We start from the raw sequence: 19,089 nt of genomic DNA, 5'->3' as shown, positions 1-19,089 counted from the left end.
TACTAATCTGGGAAATGCAAATTTTAAAAAGACAATAGCATTCCATTTCACACTCATGTCACACTAAAACATTATCAAATGCTAGCAAGAGAGTAGAATATCCAGAACTCTATATACTACTAGTGGGAACTATATACACTACACTGGTGTACACAGCTTACATCTAATAAAGCCATAGTTATGCATACTCTAGGAGCCAGCAATCCCATTCCACATTTTCCTAAAGAAAATTACACATGGGCACCAGGAACCACATACAGAATATGCGTAGATGCACTGTCTATAGAAACAAAAACCTGGAAGCAACCCACATGTCCAACAGCGGGATGGACAAATCACAATAGAGAATGCCAAGGAGACTGAATACATTACAGCTATGTGCTACCACATGGAGGCATCTCAGGAATCCAATGTTGAGGGCAGAAAAGTCACTGAGAATATGTAAGTGGAATTGCTCTATGTCAAGTTCAAAAAGACACGGTGGTAAACAATACGTTGTATAAAGAGGCAAGCCTATAGTGATATTATAACAGGAAGCAAGAAAACAGTCAACACAAAATTCATAATAGTAGTAACTCTGGAGAAAAGGAAGTAGTAGGAAGAGGAAAAAGAGCTCCAATGATGACCAAGGTCATCAGTAACCAGCCGAATTTAGAATAGAAGCTGCCCCCTGTAGAAAGCTTTTCCATCACCTGCCATGCATTGTTGTCCAGGGACTTGTTTTCTTCACAGCTTCCGTATGGGTCACTAATTTACAACACCTGTCTCGTCTTTGTGGGCACCTCAGCTCATGACCTTTGCTTTAAAGCAATGGTTCTCAAAGTCTGGTTCCAGAACCAGCATCTTCAATCTGCCACACCTACAGGTGTTTAGAACCCTCTCTAGACCTCTGATACCCAAACTCTGGGGGGTGGAGGACTTCAGTCTGTGTTTTAACAAGCCCTCCAGGGGATTCTGATACTCAATTTGAGAACTCTTGCCCAGCCCCAGGACCTCCCTTCCTGGCTAAAATTCCATTTTGCGTCTTTTTCGGTCCTACCATAAGAGGGCAGCACTTTCTTCTAATGGAAGCAGTAGTCCTTTCCAAGACCCAGCAGGACCCTCATGGGCCTGGATCAGAAGGGAGCCTCCTCCCATTTTTTTTCTTGCTCAAGGCCGTTTTAGCCGTGGTGCTGTGACTGGTTATCTAGGGTCAGAAGTTGACATCACAAGCTCCATGCAGGCCCCAAAAGGCTCTTGTAGGATCTTTTTCCCCCACAATGGAAATAGTAACATTAACAAATAAGGAGTATCTACCTTAATAAACTATTAAGTCTACCTAACAGCCAAGGACGTATAAGGTAGGCTGGAAACAGAATGCAGTTACTTTTTTGCCTCTCCTTCCAGAACACTGTCATTTCTCCCTTACTGTAGCTTTCGCAGTAGGAGACAATTTCAGAGAAGCTCTCTTTCTCGGCTCTCTAGTACTTCCAAGGCTGAGAGAGGGAAAAAGACGGAGGCCCCTTCTCTGTCCCAGGAGCCCTCCTGCCGATCTCAGAGTCCGCAGGAAGTGAACAAGAGTAAAATGAATTCTAATGCCCGTCTAAAATGCCGGTGCTTCATCTGATAAAGTTCTCCCAGGTCCATTTTTTTTTTTTCTATGTCAAGCTCTTTTTAACCCCAGCTATCTTTTTGTATGAATCATTCCGTTTGAGTGCTACATACCAAATATGAACACATGCACTGTCTCCTGAATTTGATGTCAGTTTAAGGTTTGAGAAATAGTGCATACTGGAAAGTCTGCGTCACTGAGCCTTACATAGGACCATCACCCTACCCATACTGACAGATACTGGTTTTGGAAATATAGGCACTAATTCCATGAAAAGGTGGCCTTTTCCTGATAGACAGGAAAGAAGTCCAATTTTTCTGGAAGTGATAAGTTACAGTGGACAATATACTGGCTAAACCTGGGTTTGAATCTTGCCTCTGCCCTTTGACCAGATGTACAACCCTGGGCAAATCTCCTACCTCTGTGTCCTTGTGGGCACAATCAAGACAAAGAGTACCGAAGTCAGAGGATTTTTGTGAGGAATAAATGAGATAATACATATAAAGCTCCTGGCACGGTGTGTGTCACCTACTGAGAAGAGAAGGGACATATTCCCAATGTGCTTCAGGAAACAGACCCATGTGTGAAGTACACTGGCAAAAAGGAAGAATGAGGCATGAAATGTGGGAGGCACTCAAATAGTCCAGGTTAGAGATGAGTTAGTACACTGAATAGGGAGAAGTTGTAAGTTAACTGGTCAAGTAAGAGAGGAAAGAAGGAAGAAGGTGAAAGAGAAGATGGCGTGAGGACTGTCACCTGGGGAGGGTGGATGACAGGAGTGCCATTGAGAAAGAGGATGAACATAAAATCTTAAAAAATGGAACGGGGGGTGGTGTGTGCCTGGGTGGCTCTGTCATTAGGCGTCTGCCTTTGGCTCAGGTCTTGGTCTCAGGGTCTTGGAATCAGACTCCCTGCTCAGCAGGAAGCCTGTTTTCCCTCCCCCACTCCTCCTGCTTGTGTTCCCTCTCTTGCTATGTCTCTCTCTGTCAAGGAAATAAATAAAATCTTAAAAAAAAAAAAAGGAGGGGGAACAAAGTTGGAGCGGAGGAGAAATATTACCGGAAGGGAAACTTACGCCATAAAGGGCAAGGTATCAACATGAGTAAAAACCGAAGACATTAGAAAATGCAGGATAAATTGTGTCAGCCAGCCAGACTTTAGCCAGACTTTATGGGAGAGAAACAAAGAAAATAACACAAAAGCACCCTCATGTTTCAAAAGTGAGAGGATCACGAGCCGAGGAGGAGTTGAACTGAGTTGGGTGAAGGTCCGAAGCAAGACTATGCCTCACAGACGTCACTCCCCTCTTGCTCCAATGTCAAGATCCCCCCGCCCCCCATGTGTGCTGATGTTAGAGGCAGAACCACCCCAGCTCAGCACGCACTTGGTGAAGGTCCTGTGAGGAGCCAGGACAGGGGAATTTTTGCCATCACAAAGGTGAGGTCAGAAAGGAAAGAATGAGTTCAGCAGAAGCTCAAGCCAATCTTTCACCAGGGCTCTAGACCTCTCACTCCTCTGTAGGACTCTGGTTGAGTCACTGCAGGGGAAATGCAAACACAATGGAGAAGCGTGGAAGAATTGTCTCTTGGCACCTGTGGGGTGGGGCCTAGGATCGCTCAGTGGTGGTGTCCCTACTGGTCAGCTCATTCTTTCTGCCACTTACTGAAACCCGAGAGGGTTGGCAAGGAGTGGTGGGAGCAGAATGGGGAGCCAGCAGGTGGCAGAGAGGACGTTGTTCCTCGTTAACATGTTCTAACCATCCGGAAGTTGGGGACCCGGAAATAAAACACAGGAAACTCATTAGAATCAGAGCTGTTTAGAGAGTCATGCAGAGGTCCGAGCTTCCTAAGTTAGGATACCTTCTTTGTGAACAGAGAAGGGGATCCTTGTCCACTGCTGTTTGACAATAGTATTAAAATCTAGACTATTCCGGGGATGGTTAATGTTTTTCACATAAATGGATTAGGCAAGGATCTTTCTAAGGAGTATTAGCCTGTTTTGCTATCATAATTAACACGGAGTGTAGCTGACTCACCTTCTCTCCTTTCTTTTTTAATGACATATAAGAAAATCCACGCTTTGGGGGTACAGTTATGTGAGTTTTCACAAACACAGAGGGCCGTGTAACCGGCACTGCAGTCAAGATACACAACAGTCATATCACCAAAACCTTTCCTCATGCGGCCCCTTTGCCCTCAGATTCCTTACCACAACCTATGCTCTTCTCCTTCTTCTTTTGACAACCAGTTGAGTAAGGCCTGAAATTTCTTTATGACTTGCTGGTATAATAACACCAACAGCAGTCGTGGCAATAGTTAATACATATAATGCATTTCCAGTGTGCCAAGCACCATTTGAGACACTTTGTAGATGAGAAAACTGAGCCTTTGAGAACTTCTAGAAAGGGAAGAAGAGTCTTGTCAGGGTCACAGTGTGGCAGCCCCAGTGCTTACATTAGGCCTGCCTAACTCCTAGGTCCCTTTTTTAAACTCTGTCTAATTCTGCTTCTTTCTTCGAAGTAAATCGAAGTAAATCTACCAATTTGAGAAAGCACAGTTGAGACCCAAGATCGCTTTACTCTAAAAATAAACAAAACTTACGTAAGAATTTGGTTAATTATACCAATAGAGCAATAATTGAGTTGGTGTAAGAGAAAATGAAGCCAAGATCCTAGAAGACCTTCCCGGCAATCTTTTCGACATGCAATGAAGATAAAGCCCAGATAGGTAACTTCCTCCCCGATCAACTTGACCGGGTTTGTAAAGCAAAGCTGGAAAGCTTTCCTGATCAAATACTCAAATGCCATTTTGGGTCAATGCTCTGAGCAGCAACTTCCTCTCAAATTTACCAAAAGAAAAAGAAAAAAAAAGTGAACTGGGGTTTTTAATCTTCATCTTGTGGGTATTTCAGGTTGGAGTCCCCGACCCGGTCTCTGGTGATGGAGGCCCCCAAAGGAGTGGAAATTAATGCAGAAGCCGGCAATATGGAAGCCACCTGCAGAACCGAGCTGAGGTTGGAGTCCAAAGACGGAGAGGTAGGGGCGAGACGGATGCAGGTCCGGAGAGACACAGAGCCAATGAGCCAACCTTCCCCACAACTTTCCCAGACTCCCTTAGCACGGAAGTTGATCCTACCTTTCTCACAAGAGGAGCCAATTGGAAGGTTTCATGTCTGGAGCAGATATGTTAAACAGCACAGTTGTAAGCCTAACCCACTACATGTAAGAGTGAGGACTCCGTATTTGTGAAGTGCTGAGGTAATAGTGTCAACTATCAGGACAGAATGGCGCACTTGGCTATGGAAATGAATGCGGTTTCTGAATTCTTCTTCTCTCACCCAAAAGCAAGATTTAGGTAACCAGCCTAATGAAGCTGTATGTTGCATGTATCTGGCTCAAGCTGAACGTGATTTGCTTGTAGTCCTTTTTAAATTTTACCTTGTATGTTTCTACATTGAGAATGGAGAGCAGGAGCCAGTAGCTATCCGCAGTCAGGACAAGGCAAAACTAAAACAGGGTAGGAGCAGGCAAGGAGAGGAGGGAGGACTGCTCATATTCCTTCTTCCACCCGATATAATCCCACTTTGGTGAACAGCATAGCTAGCTGCTTACGCTTGTGTAGACAAGGTCAGCCAAACCCCCAGGAGAAGAGGATTACACTGCAGACTTTTAAAAATGTCTTCATCATGTTCAGAAAGCCTTTCAGTTTAAGGGTTTTAAATGGAGGAAAAAATGGTATATATTTTTTAAAGCAAACCTGTGTTCCACTTTTCATATCTGCTCAGAGGTTATCCATCTCCACCTGCTTGTGTGCACCAAATCCACCTCTTGATTGGTCATTTGCTGTATTTGTTTTAAAAGAGCTAGTCAGATAAAGCATTCACTTATCAAAACGGTCTCTTCAAACAGCCCCAAACTCCAAATCACACACATTTAGAAATAGTGACTACATTACCTATGCAGATTATAGCTCTCAGAATCCAGATTCCGGAGGAACTGATTATAATCTTAACAGTCATTTAAGACTGGAAAGTACTGCATATTCGCAAAGTCTTCCCAGGCACACAGACCTAGCTGAGGGTCTGAAGACCCCAGAGTAAAGATACAGTTAACCCGGCATTTCCAAATTCATTTCACTCTGGGATTCAATTCATCATCTGCATGATATACCTTTGCACACGCTTTTGCTAATATAGACCAGCGTGTCATTGTCTTGGTAGAATGTAAGCTTCTATGAGGGTAGAGATTTTATCTGTCGTGTTCAACACTGAATTCTCAGTGCCTAGAATATTCATCACATAGTAGGTGCTCATTTAGGTTGAACATTCATCTCCTGTCTCTGAATGTCAAGAGAACAGATGGCAGCTTCTAACTACTCTTTCCTTCCTGTTCGCTCTCTTTAGATTAAGTTAGATGCTGCGAAAATCCAACTACCTAGACTGCCTCACGGATCCTACACACCCACAGGAACGAGGCAGAAGGTCTTCGAGATCTGCGTCTGCGCCAATGGGAGATTATTCCTGTCCCAGGCAGGAGCTGGTTCCACTTGTCAGATAAACACAAGTGTCTGCCTTTGAGAGACCATCCATAGTGGACGTTGTCGGCATCAGAAAGGCCGTTTTTGGCTTTAGACCCTGGCTGCCAGCTATTTTTACTAGAACACAGAAAGCCTATCAAAGACCTTGTGTGTGTGTGTGTGTGTGTGCGTGCGTGCGTGTGTGCATGTGAGTGTGTGTGTGTGTATGCGTGTGGGTGGATATAAATATATATAAATATATATAAATAAATATATATATATCCTCTGTATAAAATGAGGTTTCAGTACAAAAGGAACCATGGGTGACCCTGTGATACACCGTCATTTCCATGTCAACCCCACCACCTACATGATAAGATCAAAAACACTGATGCAGGCCCAACATTCCTCACACCCTTCCAAATCACACAGTATATCAGACACTTAACCGAATATTCACCAACATGTTTGAGGAGCCATGTGTCTTCCCCTTTAGTGTCATTACAGGGCAGTGATGGCGGGAATCTCCAAGTGACGCTTGAGCAGTGAGACCCTTGTATTGAAATAGACATTTTGTTTCCATTTTTAGCTTTAGGAAGGCTGGCCCACATCCCCCTTTTCAAGCAAGGGATGGGGCAGTGCCACAGAAGTCAGCTGCAGGAACACAAAAGGGCTGTTCTCCCTGCACGGCCAAATGTACTGGGGCTTTTGTAGTTGCATGAATGTGGAGGATGAATTTCAGTGAAGTTTAAACTGCTCACCCAACTCCTGCTAGCCTCCTTCAAATATCACGTATTATCCCACAGTCAAAATAGGAGTTGTAAATCAGCACAAAATAGGATAACAGCTGCTCCTCAGTTGGCTGGAAGCGACTCCGTGGCCTGACAAGCAAAGAACACATGGGTGGTGTGTCTCTGTTTAAAGGACAAAATGGCTCCAAGTCTGCTTCATCCTCACTTCTGACTTTATCCAGCAGACTCCAGCCCCAAGTGATCGGGTCCATCAAAACCGTTAAGAGAGGAACCCCTACCTGATGAGAAGCCATTGAGGGACAGAAACCTGATTAAGAACAGCATAGAAAACCTAATTAATTTTTCTATGTATCCTGGGATTGGTAGGTAATTTGGAGACTCGCCTTTTCTTTCTAAAGGCATGCACAAACTCTGGCTTCCATCTTCTTATATATATATTTGTTGGGTTATTCATACTCCTAAGGTCACCGTTATGTTTTCTCCAAGAATAGTGACCCAAGAATCACAGATCTGAAATGTAGGCCCCCAGAAATGGTCACTGGAAATTAATATAAACTGAGTCACGCGTCTCTCTCAGGCTCACTGTGTTCCCACGGCCCAGCAGCATCATGACTCGATACGTGGAAGCGGCTCCCCGGTTCCCGCCATCAGCTACCTCTCACCCCTCCACCTTCATCTTCGCGCTCCAGGGTCACCCTGGCCAGCTCTTGTGCTGGGACAGGGGATTACACCATCTCTGTTCAAAGAGGGGGAAATGTGCCTATGCCTTAAGTCAATGCACTCAGCAAGGAGAAGCACATCCTGTTTATCTTATTGTTACAACTGTAGTTTATTTTGGGTGATTGGAGGGGAAGGGTTCAGTCATGAGTGGGCCTCTTAAAAGCTGGTAGACAAACCAAGTGGCTGACAGAAGTGGCCTCTCCGGAGCCCAAATGGAGTCATAACTGGCTTAGACAGTCCCGGACGCCATTTGCCAAGCAGCGGCCCCACGACCCTAAATGAGGTTGTATTTGTAGGCCCGAATGACATTTGTGTTTTCTTCAAGGTTTTAATTTTTCTTACTTCACAAGCGGGGGAAGATTTGTCATTGGAAATGAATAACAGATTTGATATTTTTGAGAGGACACTCCAGCGTCAGGCTGAGGTTTGCATACAAAGGATATAAAAGTAAGCTGTGTGTTGCTTAGTCACTTAGGAGCGAGTGGGGGCCAAAATGGGGGGGGGGTTCCTAGCCTGACCAGCAGCCCTGCTGGCTTCCAGACCCTATATTCCCTCCAGTCACTCCTCCTCCATATCCCATGTAGAAGAATTGAGTTGTTCAAGGGCAACAACTGCTACTTAGTTTGTAGCAGTAGAGGCTAAAAAGGAAAACCCTAAGAAGGTGTCAAGTTGCTTTGGATTGGCATTATTTCTATCCTGTAGGATCCGACTGCTAACATATGCCTGTATTACATACAGGGTTTTGCCAAATAGGAGAGCTGCCCCCCACCCCCACTTGTCTACGAGGAACATCTTCCCCATGTCATTCAGACAAACAGTAGTAGCAGTGAGGCCCTCTGTGGCTAAATACCTTAACACAAAATGTTTTTGAGCAGACAGACCATCTTTGTGTTTTGCCATCCCAAGTACAGAATCTATGGATGACAAGAAAAACAAAAGGTTCCCTAAACCTCTTTCCTCTGATTTTGTTCTAATCATCATAGGAAAATCCGAGATCAGAACCTTGGGGATTTTATGCCAATAAAACATAGTTATGTGATCCTTTGCAGAATTCAATCCTAAAGGGCATCAGATCACAAATAGGAAAAAATAATAATAGCAAACCAAGAATGAAATCAAGCACCTGTGGGGGACAGACATGATAAAAAAAAAAAATTCTGATTTTCATTTGTACTAAGTGACTCCAAATGCCAGGTAATAGGCAGGAAACCTGGCATGGACTAAATTATGTATTTCAGTTCAGACTATGGAAATCAGTAAAATGCATTCAAAGTACCTCAATGTACATTTTGTTCTCCCAACTTCCTCCAACTAGAATACTTGTCCATGGTCATAAGAGAAAGTTTTAATTCTGGGGAAAAAAAATCTTCTACATTAAAATCCGATAAACTTTCATTTTAAAAAGTGAGATTCTTTCTAATCTCTCTATATAATATCTTCTAGACAATCACACTCCAGCATATTAAACAGCAGGTGGCGTGACAAAAGAGTTCAAGTGAATCAATATTCTAGAAGTTCTAGTATGCTAATAGTCTTCAGAAGATTTTTTTTAATTAAAAAGTGATCTCCAAATATGTTTAGCACTCCGTTCTATTTGTTATGTGTTCAACAAGTCTTAAAAGTTCAGTCTTAAACTACTAGCGTATGAGAAAGTTTTTCAAAAGCTCTTATGGTGGTGTCTCTGCAGGTGGAAACTTGGTATGAGGCTTTCTAATTGTTCCGTTACCCAAGGGATGGATCTTATAAACTTGAATTGGCTTTAACTTCTTTTAGGTCCGTTTCCTTTGGATGATTTTCACTGTATATCCAGCAACCATAGACCAAAGATTGCTTAAAGTTTAATTCTAGAGCAGGGGTCAGCAAACTGTGGTCTCTAGACCAAACCTGGCTCATCACTAGTCTTTGTAAATAAAGTTTTATTGTAACACAGACAACATCCTTTCATTTCCATGTTGTCTGTGGCTGATTTCATTCTATAACAACAGGGTCGGGTAACTGTGCCAGAGACCTCATGGCCTGCAGAGCAGAAAATATTATTTGGACCTTTCCAGAAAAGTTTGCTGACCCCAACATAGAGGTCATTTGTGCTAGGTGTTGGACACAGCTGGAAGGAAAGAAAACTCCACAGTAGCATGGAATCACCCTACATTTCTCTGTGTGCTTAGGAATATAAATTCTTGCCTAAAGAAGAAGATTAGCCTTATGTTTTGAGTAAAAGTGATCCCCTTGTCTGAGAAATGCAGGTTCACAGGATTTGTGGGAAAAGGGAGGGTGGAGTCAGGGGAAAGACTTCGTGCAAAAGGAAAGCTGTGCTCCTCCAATAGTTTTTTCCTTAGGACCCTTAATTAGAGAATGGTTCCTTGGGTTGGTATCTTGGAGGGCCAGAAGAAAAGCAGAGGTCCTATGGTTTAAATTTAGAATTTCTAAAGGGACTGTTTCTGCAGTGTCATAGGTTTTCCACCTCACCATCACATATTCCAGAAAGATGCTCGTTCTATGGTCCTCCAGAGAGTATCTTTGACCAAATGTGTCTTGTGAACATCCATCAATTAGTTATTTACACCTCCAGTGCACTCGCCATTCCTGTGTCCCCGCCTGGCCTGAAGGGTTGGTGGGACCAATAAATAATATTGGAGGAGAAATACTGGAAGCAGCATCTTAAAAATATGTAGGAAGAGAAAATATAGTAAACATCTTTCATGAAAGTGTTTAGTGGGGAAACCAAATCAATGCCAGTTTGATTTTGTTTCCAAGGATTTGGGTCTTTTTTGTTTGGTGTAGCAGGAGCGGGGGAAAAAAAAAAAAAAAAGACCTATTTTGAATTTTTGAATTCCAACATCTCTGCCTTTGTGTCATAAGACAAGTTCCTACCAGAGATCTGTTCCTTCAGTCGACAAATCTACTGCTAAATCCATTCTCATATTACTGAAAAAGCATCAGTAATGAGTGAATCTTTGTAAGCATGAACGTTCATGTCAGAAAAGACTTTTTTTTTTTTTTTTTTTTTTTTAATGAAAACAACCAGGAGCATTTACCAGACCCCAATCAACATCACTTAAAAAGCCCTTCTGCATTTTATCTGGATTCAAACAAAAGAGGATTAAATTGGCAGCAGAAGGAGCTATGTGAGAATATCTTGCTTTTGTTGATTTTAGGCAAAAGGTAGCATGATGTTTGGACCAGATTGGTGAACAGATCCCTGTAAGCTCTTGATCCTTATTTTTTAAGGCTCTGTGAAAGGTGAGAATCTCATTGAAGTTGTAAACAAAACAAGATGGTTCTCTCTCTTTCCCCTGCACCAGAAAATCTTAGGCCCGAAAAGGATAATGAAGCACCTCCTAGAATGATATGTTTGCATGGTGGCCCACTAGCAGGTTGGGGGTCGGGGGGAGTTATAATAAAAGAAACAACCTTAGAAAACAGGCCTTTTATCTCAAAGATAAAAATGTCTCTCTTTCAGTCTTTCATCACTTTTTCCTCAGGGGAAGTTTCCCCCACTTCCACCTTATTTCCATTAAAATCGTCAAAACTACTGCATTGGGATGTCAGATGCATCTCTTTCTTTGTGGCAATCTGAATTTAAAATTATACAGTTGCCTCTGAATTTCTCATTCACAAAGCTAAACCCACTGATAAGAGATAAAGCAGTTGAAGCCTGCTGCTTCACCCAGCACACCACACCACACACATTAGCCCTTTCAAAAGCAATGGGATTTCTGTGGTTCTTAAAAGCTTTCTTCATAACAGAGTCCTTGAAACTTCCCAAGTCAGGGCTGGATGGGCAAAGGGAAAATCACTATTTGTGGGAAGTCTTTGTTTTGAGTATTGTTAGTGCACAAGTGTGGGGGAAAAAAAACCCTCCAGTTTAGGGGGACCCATGCTCACATATGCTATTTGCTTTGGTTTTACCACACAAACACACCCCTGCCACACACGCACTTCTTGTTACAGATACTGACAGAGTAGGAAATTGGCATCTTCCTTTGAGAAAAGAGAGCAATTCCAGAATGTGGGGCCCTTTGATGCACTCGGTGGTATGGTGTCCTAACAATATTGATGGTATCCAATCCATCCCTTAACAGTCTCAGTGGTCCAACAACATTGCTAACTGGTTCTCCATCATAGCCCAACAAGTCCTAATAGCAGTTCCTTGTCCTTGTGTTTGGCCATTGGAATAGAACAAAGGAGAACTTGCTGTAGGCAAGAAGTACATTTAGAGTCCAAATCCACCGGTCTATAGACTAGGAAGCCAGAGCACCCCCAAATTCTCCATTAGGCGTGTAGACACCCTTAGTAGCGAATGAGGGGTTTTGGTTTCATCACAGAGTGCTAGCTGAGGTCAGATAAATATAGCAAGCATGAAGACGGAATCATCTGTTTTACCTAAAATTTACTCCACGTACTAGGTAGGCTAGTAGTCTCTCTGTTGTCAATGTCTTCACAGTCTCCTCCTACATTTGGGTTATGCTGGTGAAATCAGAGTTAGCTCAGACTTCATCTGATGTGAGAAATTACTAGCTGAGCACTTAGGTTACACAGGAGCAGTATAGCAAAGGAGTGTCCTAAGGCAAGAGGGTGGTATTTGTTGACGAGGAAGATGTTGGTGTATTAATCCCCATATTCATCCAATTCAGGAGATTCTAAATTTAGAGGTTTTAGGTTCTTTTGAGAATCTGAGCAAAGTTCTCAATCTTGTCCCCAAGCATCCCACCCACAAAACTTTACAGAAGATCAAAGCAGTTTTCTTGGACCTGAAGCCTACTTTAAGATATGACAAAAATTGGATTCTGTTCTCCAGTAATAATTTTTATTAACTGATATTTGTTGAACACTATTTGCTAGGCATTGTGCTAAGTGTTTTATATGCTTTCACTTATTTCACCCTCAACACAATCCTTTGAGTTAAATTCCATTGTAGTTCCAATTTATGGATATGGAAACAGGTTTTAAGAGATTAGGAAACTTGCCCAAAGCCACTAGCTAGACAATGGCAGAGTAGAATGTGGGTCTAACTCTAACCTACTGTGATATGAAGTCACCAACATGTCAAACTATTTTTCCAGCTATTGAGAAGTGTCTCCTACCAGCTTTGAAACTAAACCTTTTGGATGGATAAGGCTGTAAAACTTTTATTTCCCTTCTCTCGATAGTCTCTCATCCATGACAGCACCTACTACAAAAATAGAGATACCTGCAGTGAAAATATAAGTGACCTGTCTGAACAATAGCATGTGAAACAACAACAACAACAACAAAATTGTTCTATGTGTGATTCTTGTTAAGTCAGACTTCTTGTCCTTATAAAATGAAAGCTGAGTGGGTTATTAGCTTTACATTGAAGAGAAAATTATAATCCTCAGTGATCTGTAAGCATGGGCTAAGCAAGTCAGCATTTCCACACACATACATCTCCTTCTATTCCTCACTTCAAAAAACAAACATCTTATTTTAGGTGAGGTCTTGGTTATCATACTTCATGACCTTTACTTGTTAGCAAAACTTAGGGGAAGAATCAAGTAGAAGGGAGCTCCATCTCTATTGTGGTCTCTATTTCCCTTTAAGAAGATAGGACTAGCCAGAACTCAGTTAGCATTATGCATTCAATACCCAGACTGGCCACTTTGGCTCTACTAATGGCTTGAGAACCATACCCCATACCTTGTCAATCATCACTAATGGGCCATAACCCTCTCCATTTTTGGCAGCAATTCTTCTTGCCCAAGCTCTCAGGCCATCACTATCAGTTGATCGAAATAGGAAATGGGACCCATTTGCCCATTCTTGTCTGAGCTGTGGCTCCCTTTGACCTTGAACCTATATGTTTTAACTGGTGTCCTAGATTCAGCAGTGAGGTTGGTGGCATTCCAACTACTAAAGGAGAAGATGAGTACATCTGAAGTTTCTTACAACTTGGTGGCTTTGGAGCACTTTGATCTTCTGAGCAAAAGGACTAGGGTTTGATATGTAAGAGTTAAAAGACCTAAAATCATTTTGAAGAATTAACTCAGCCAGGGACCATCTGAAGAGATGATAAACCAGGGTGCCCATGTTAAGGTCCTAGTGTCATACTGTCCCCACCCAGAGCTGAGAGACCACAGCAGCAAAAAAGAGACTTGGATTCATCCTGCTTTTCTTGCTGGCTCAACAGTACATTGGTGATCCACTGGGTGGTTGGAGACAGTGCTTCCCACTGTTCCCAACAGACAAGAGCCCCAGTGCCAGCCATGGTCCTCTAATGCTCCTGTGTTTCAACCACCACATAAAATCTGAGTAAAAGCATGAGCTCCAAAATGTAAAACCCTATTTTAGGGTAAGTCATTCAGGAATTTTCTTTTACTGGTGTATGTGTTCCAGTGGCAAATCAGAATTGGATACCCTTAATGAGTCTCGTGGAATGAACATCACCAGAGCCAGAAATCAGATTCGCTGGTAAGAAGGGAAGATGTAAGCAAAGTAAAGGGAAGTGTTGGCACACCTGAATTTGCGGTGGACACAAAATTAACCTAATTTGTATCCAGTGTTATGGTGAGTAGGGAGATGGAATTTTTATGTATTAGCTACATCCTCACTCAAGTTTCTCCCTTTTGAGGACACAAAGATGGAGAAACACATCTGTTAAGGAGGGCATGTTTTAAAAGGCAAAGGTAGAGGCATCCATTATCACGCTGGCTAGATATACTCCTGGAGAAGCCAGATTCTGGTGCTTTTAACAGAAAAAATGAGGTCGTAGAAGTCCCATCTGCTTGGAGATTTTGAAAAAGGAACCCCATTCCCATAAAACAATTGATTTCAGCCTTTGGGTTATTTTTGGGTTTATTTTTCTCTGGGTTTGGGTGTGATGTAAGAGGAAGAACTTTAGTTTTGTTTTGTTTTAAGTAACATCGATCCTTGCACACTCTATGCAAAAATTTTGTAAGCATTGCAATAATGCTATGAACTACAAGGAACTATTTTAACTTTATTACACTTTCTGTATAAAAAAATTTGTATTTAATATTATTTCAACTGCAGTCTTGTAAAATATATTAATAAAAATAATGATTGGTAAGAAGGAAAGCACCCTTGTCCACTTCTTTAGGGAATTCCTCTTTCATAGTTGATAAGTCAGTCACTCCTATCGACTTTACCTCAGAAATAAGTTTTCAGATTAACTTCTCTTCCGCATTTCTTTCATCAGTGGCCTGACAGGCTGATTAAGCCACTTTTTTCTCTCTGGAAGAGATCTGCACAGGCTGCCTCATAAAAGAGAGCATACTGTAAGTTAATACATGGCCTGGAATTGGGAAGAGTCCCTAGGATTTGGAGCAGGTCAGGACAATAGCCAGCCTCTACTGCTCTCCTAATGACCTGCATAGGCTCCTTTGCTACATTTTACCACACCCCTCTCTGAATTAGTGAAGAAGCCTGTCTGACTGGTCAATTTTAGGTAAAAATGTTTTCAATTAGGCTACCTTAGCATTCCTGGTTGGCCTATGGATTAACCACCTTTGAGCCAGGGGCCCATTCTTGGTCTAATCAGCTTCCATCATCATCCAAAGAATACCCTAGCATTGCTACCCTACCTACATGGGGCCATGAGTGAAACAATCGATGGTAGAAGGCATCTTGGCATAACCACTCTAATCTACCCATCACAGTCAATCTTCCGTGTTGGGCATCTCACATCTCCTGGCCTTCCACAGTGCTGAGTTTTTGCACATATTATTCCATCCACCTAGAATGCCCTTCCATGTAGCACCAACCCACCCCAGGATATCATCCTTCAGGATCCTAGTCCCTTATCCTCTTGTCTCAGTGACCTTCATCATTCTTCCCCAATTCCCCTATTAATTTGTTCTGATTTTTTTCCATAAGTCTACATGGTACTATCCTTTATCTATTTACCTATCAATCTGGGACCCTAGGATGCTTATATTCATTTTTAAAGTTTATAAAAGAGTATTGGCATATCTAAATTGATCCTCATGTTATAAGGTAGAGAAGTCATTTCCTCATCTAGAAAATCTAAGATAAATTTTACATATCCAATACATGATAGAACGAGTTTCCCTTCCCAACTGTATTTTCATAGTAGGCTACAACTCATGAAATTCAGCTCCTGATTACAAATGACACTAAAGCAACATTACAGAATCCTCAAGGGAAAAGACTATTATAAAAATTTCATTCCCAGGAAGGCTGCAATTTATCCGGGGAGTGTGTGGAGGCTGGGGGGTGGGGGGAATATACCGGAAGAAAAAAAAATTCTAAATCAAAGAGAATGAAATCAGAAAAATCACCATTCAAGAGACCTGATGCATTGATGGACAAAATGCTGAAGTGTCCCTAAAGTAATAAAGAAACACTAATGAGAGGGAAAGGCTGTTACTGATGAGTCAAAGTAACTGACATCAATGCTGATCAAAATTAGAAAGCAGAAGAAATACGAGGAAGCTAAAAGGAACCCTATTCCCTTACTTCTTTGAAAGAAATATTTTTGAAGTGGCAAATCGATATAAATCAGCAACTTTTACATTTCCTCCAATCTTGACTCCTTTAAAAAAGATGTGAGGTTCTTAATAACCCAGCCTTGCTTTGTCAGAGGAAATAGGCCCAAAGATAGGGAACAGGGATCAGAATGCAGAGACACGAACACCTGTGAACAACAGGTTTGAATTTGCTTCTCTAAGTCCGATGACAGGTTAATTTTAGTTGGGAATGCCAAATTTTAATTACCCTCAATAACACCAAACACTTAAAGTTGATGATTAATCTATAGCCTCCAAGGAAGACTTGCATGACCTATCGATGGACAGGTCAGCTTTCGGAACTTCCTAGCACAAGTAACAGGATCCGTAAACAGGATCTTTCAAATTATATTTTAACAAGAAGTAACAATTTTGAAGTGGCAAAATTTAGGAAACAGATACTAAATCAAAAGTAGAAGCTGTAACACTAAATCATCTGTTTTAACCTACTACTAGACCAAATCAAGAGTTACATTTAAAAACAGGTTGGGCAAAAATTAAAACATACAACTCAAATAAAAGGAAAATATTTAAGTAGACTTTATGGTAAAAAGCATTAGGAGAGATTCAGACAAACTATGATGATGAAATTAGTCTTACTGACAGTCATGATTAAACCATTATACTGAGCAGACAAGTAAAAAAAACTAAAAATCCAAAACTTTGAAATACAAGAAAAAGAAGAAAATAGACAAATATCATTGTAGTGGGAATTTTGTAGCACTTTTTATCTCCTAACTTGCAACTTGGCAAAGCATAAAAAAATAAATGTGCACATACTCCCTTATACATGGTACCAAAGAAAGCAACTGCTCTTTGACAGCCCACGATTATATAAAAGAAATAAATATGAACCCAAAATGAAAAAAAAATTAAAGCAATTTTTTCTTTTCAGGCTATATTCTCTGAACACAGAAATAGAGGATATATTTTTTATTACCAGAAATTCCCAAATTGAAAATCTAATCAGTGATTTGAGAAAGAAACCCAGCCTATTTAAGGATCAATAATTAAAAACACTAGAAATTATGAAATTTGGCCAAAGCAGACTTCTGACATGATAAAAGCATTTAAACATATCAATCAAGAATGAATAAACAAAGCATTCAACTTATGATGTGAGAAGAATCAACAGAGGAATGAAAATCAACAATAAATTCAAGGTTATATAAATAATTCTAAATCTTACCTCTTAAGAAAAATTGAAAAAATCTAAAACAGACAAAAGTGCTCAGAAAAATTGAAAACATAAAAATAAGGTTGAAACACATATATAAAATTTAAAATATGCTCTAGGATATTTTATAGCAATGTGTTTTTTCCTTATGACAAAAAATAGAAAAACTCCATGAAATGTACAATTTTCAAAAATAACCAAAATTAACAAAGTAAAAGAAATTAGTGCTGGTTTCTTAAGTACAAGTAAAATAGTTTTGTGTAGGAAATTCTCTCCAAGATATAACTTTCCTGATATTAACAAATTATTGCATATATTTTATTTATAACATACATGCAAACATATATTCAAAAATTTATGCATAAGGAAAAATACCACAAGATCTACTATAACCTATGTAAAAAATATAAACAACTTTGAGAGAGGTAAATCTAAAATGAAGAGACCAACTCAGCTGAACACACTAAGATTGGTAAAGATTCTATTTCCCTCGAAGTTATTAATTTACACATTTAACAAAATTTCATCAAAATCCCAACAGAAGCTTTTTGGGAAGTGAACAAAATCTGAAGTTATTGGGCAAAATAAAACATGGGGAAAAAAACTAAGGAATATTCTCTACAAAAAGGCACTAAAATGAGGGACTATTTCAAAGCACAAAATAATAATAATGAAGCTAATGAGGTTTTCAAAACCAGAAACACAGATCAATTGCATCTTGTATTATTGCCCTATTAGGAAAACACCCTTCTTGTTTCTTTATCTGCTCATTCAGCCGACAAATGGGCAATCTTGACAATGAAACAGCTACAGATAGGAAATAAGCAATGATGGGGTATACTTGGTGTCAGGGAAGCAGATAGCTGGAATGCTATTACAGACCAATGAAAAATATACCTCTTATTTGCCTGTCATTAGAAAAATGGATCAGCAAATTTTTGTGTGAGGGTAGGGAGAAAAGTCTTTAGAGTTCCACCTTAAATTACGTCCAGTGGGCTGGAGTTAAATATATTTGCTCATCTAGCATCTATTAAATGTTATTCTCTTCTAAATAAGTAACACACTCTCCTTGCCCTTGAATATCTCAGTCTAGTGGAGTAGGTGAAGATCTAAAAAGGCCAATTACAACACAGTATGAAGAGCTGTGAAAAAGTTAAGAAAAGAATAACGGGAAATTGAGTCACAACCTACCATGATCTGAGGAAGAATGTCAAAAGAAATTGCAAAGAGGAGATGAGACTAGAGAATTGAACCATATGCAATTCTGTACTTCTTACTGTCCTCGCCCCATCCCCAAGCACAAAAGAACTTTTTTTAGAAAAAGAATAACAGCAGGAAATAGGAGAAATGACTAAGAATTGTATACTTTTAGGAGTTGAAATTAATAAGAAAATCATCAAAACATCACTAAATAAATGAACAAGAGATAATAATCATGTTATTCACATAAGCAAAAAATATACACTCACTTCATTTTAAAACTTTGGAAGATGTAAAAGAGAATTCATAACCACTCCTCAAGGAGAACAAAAGAATGCCTTCTACGTTACATATTTACCTTGTCTATAAAATATAATCTGATTTCAGAAATGTTAAAAAGTCCTACTTAGATCCTACTAAAGTACAGTTAAATCCGTCAAATAAATGTGGTTAAACTCATACCCTTGTCAAGAAAATGGAATTAAATCAATGAGAATTTTTTTTTTTTAACCTACCAGATAGGTTAAATAGTGACCATTTTGAGTGCCCTGTATTAAGGTTGTGTTTTATACTTTATGTTTAACCCTATAAGGTAGATATTATCTCCATTTTACAGAGATAATGTTCA

The 19,089-nt window shown here is 40.4% G+C and overlaps 1 protein-coding gene across 4 annotated transcripts in view; it reads left to right on the top strand.

The window, feature by feature from the left end:
* SGCD (sarcoglycan delta) overlaps positions 1-19,089 on the top strand; it is a 1,012,166-nt gene that overhangs the window by 960,540 nt on the left and 32,537 nt on the right. For 3 of the 4 annotated variants that reach the window (XM_044230705.1, XM_044230687.1, XM_044230698.1), the window contains 2 exons: positions 4,502-4,625; positions 5,993-14,577. The exons of the other annotated variant lie outside the window; for it this stretch is intronic. In XM_044230705.1, the coding sequence (XP_044086640.1) occupies positions 4,502-4,625; positions 5,993-6,166 (298 nt within the window). In that variant the 3' untranslated portion in view covers positions 6,167-14,577. Of the gene's footprint in view, positions 1-4,501; positions 4,626-5,992; positions 14,578-19,089 lie in introns of those variants that run through there. 4 annotated transcript variants of the gene reach the window in all.

Source organism: Neovison vison, chromosome 1, assembly GCF_020171115.1.
Source record: "Neovison vison isolate M4711 chromosome 1, ASM_NN_V1, whole genome shotgun sequence".
In the NCBI taxonomy this organism is placed as follows: Eukaryota; Metazoa; Chordata; class Mammalia; order Carnivora; family Mustelidae; genus Neogale; species Neogale vison.
Note: the sequence above shows the minus strand (reverse complement) of the source record. Positions and strands in the feature narration are given on the sequence as shown.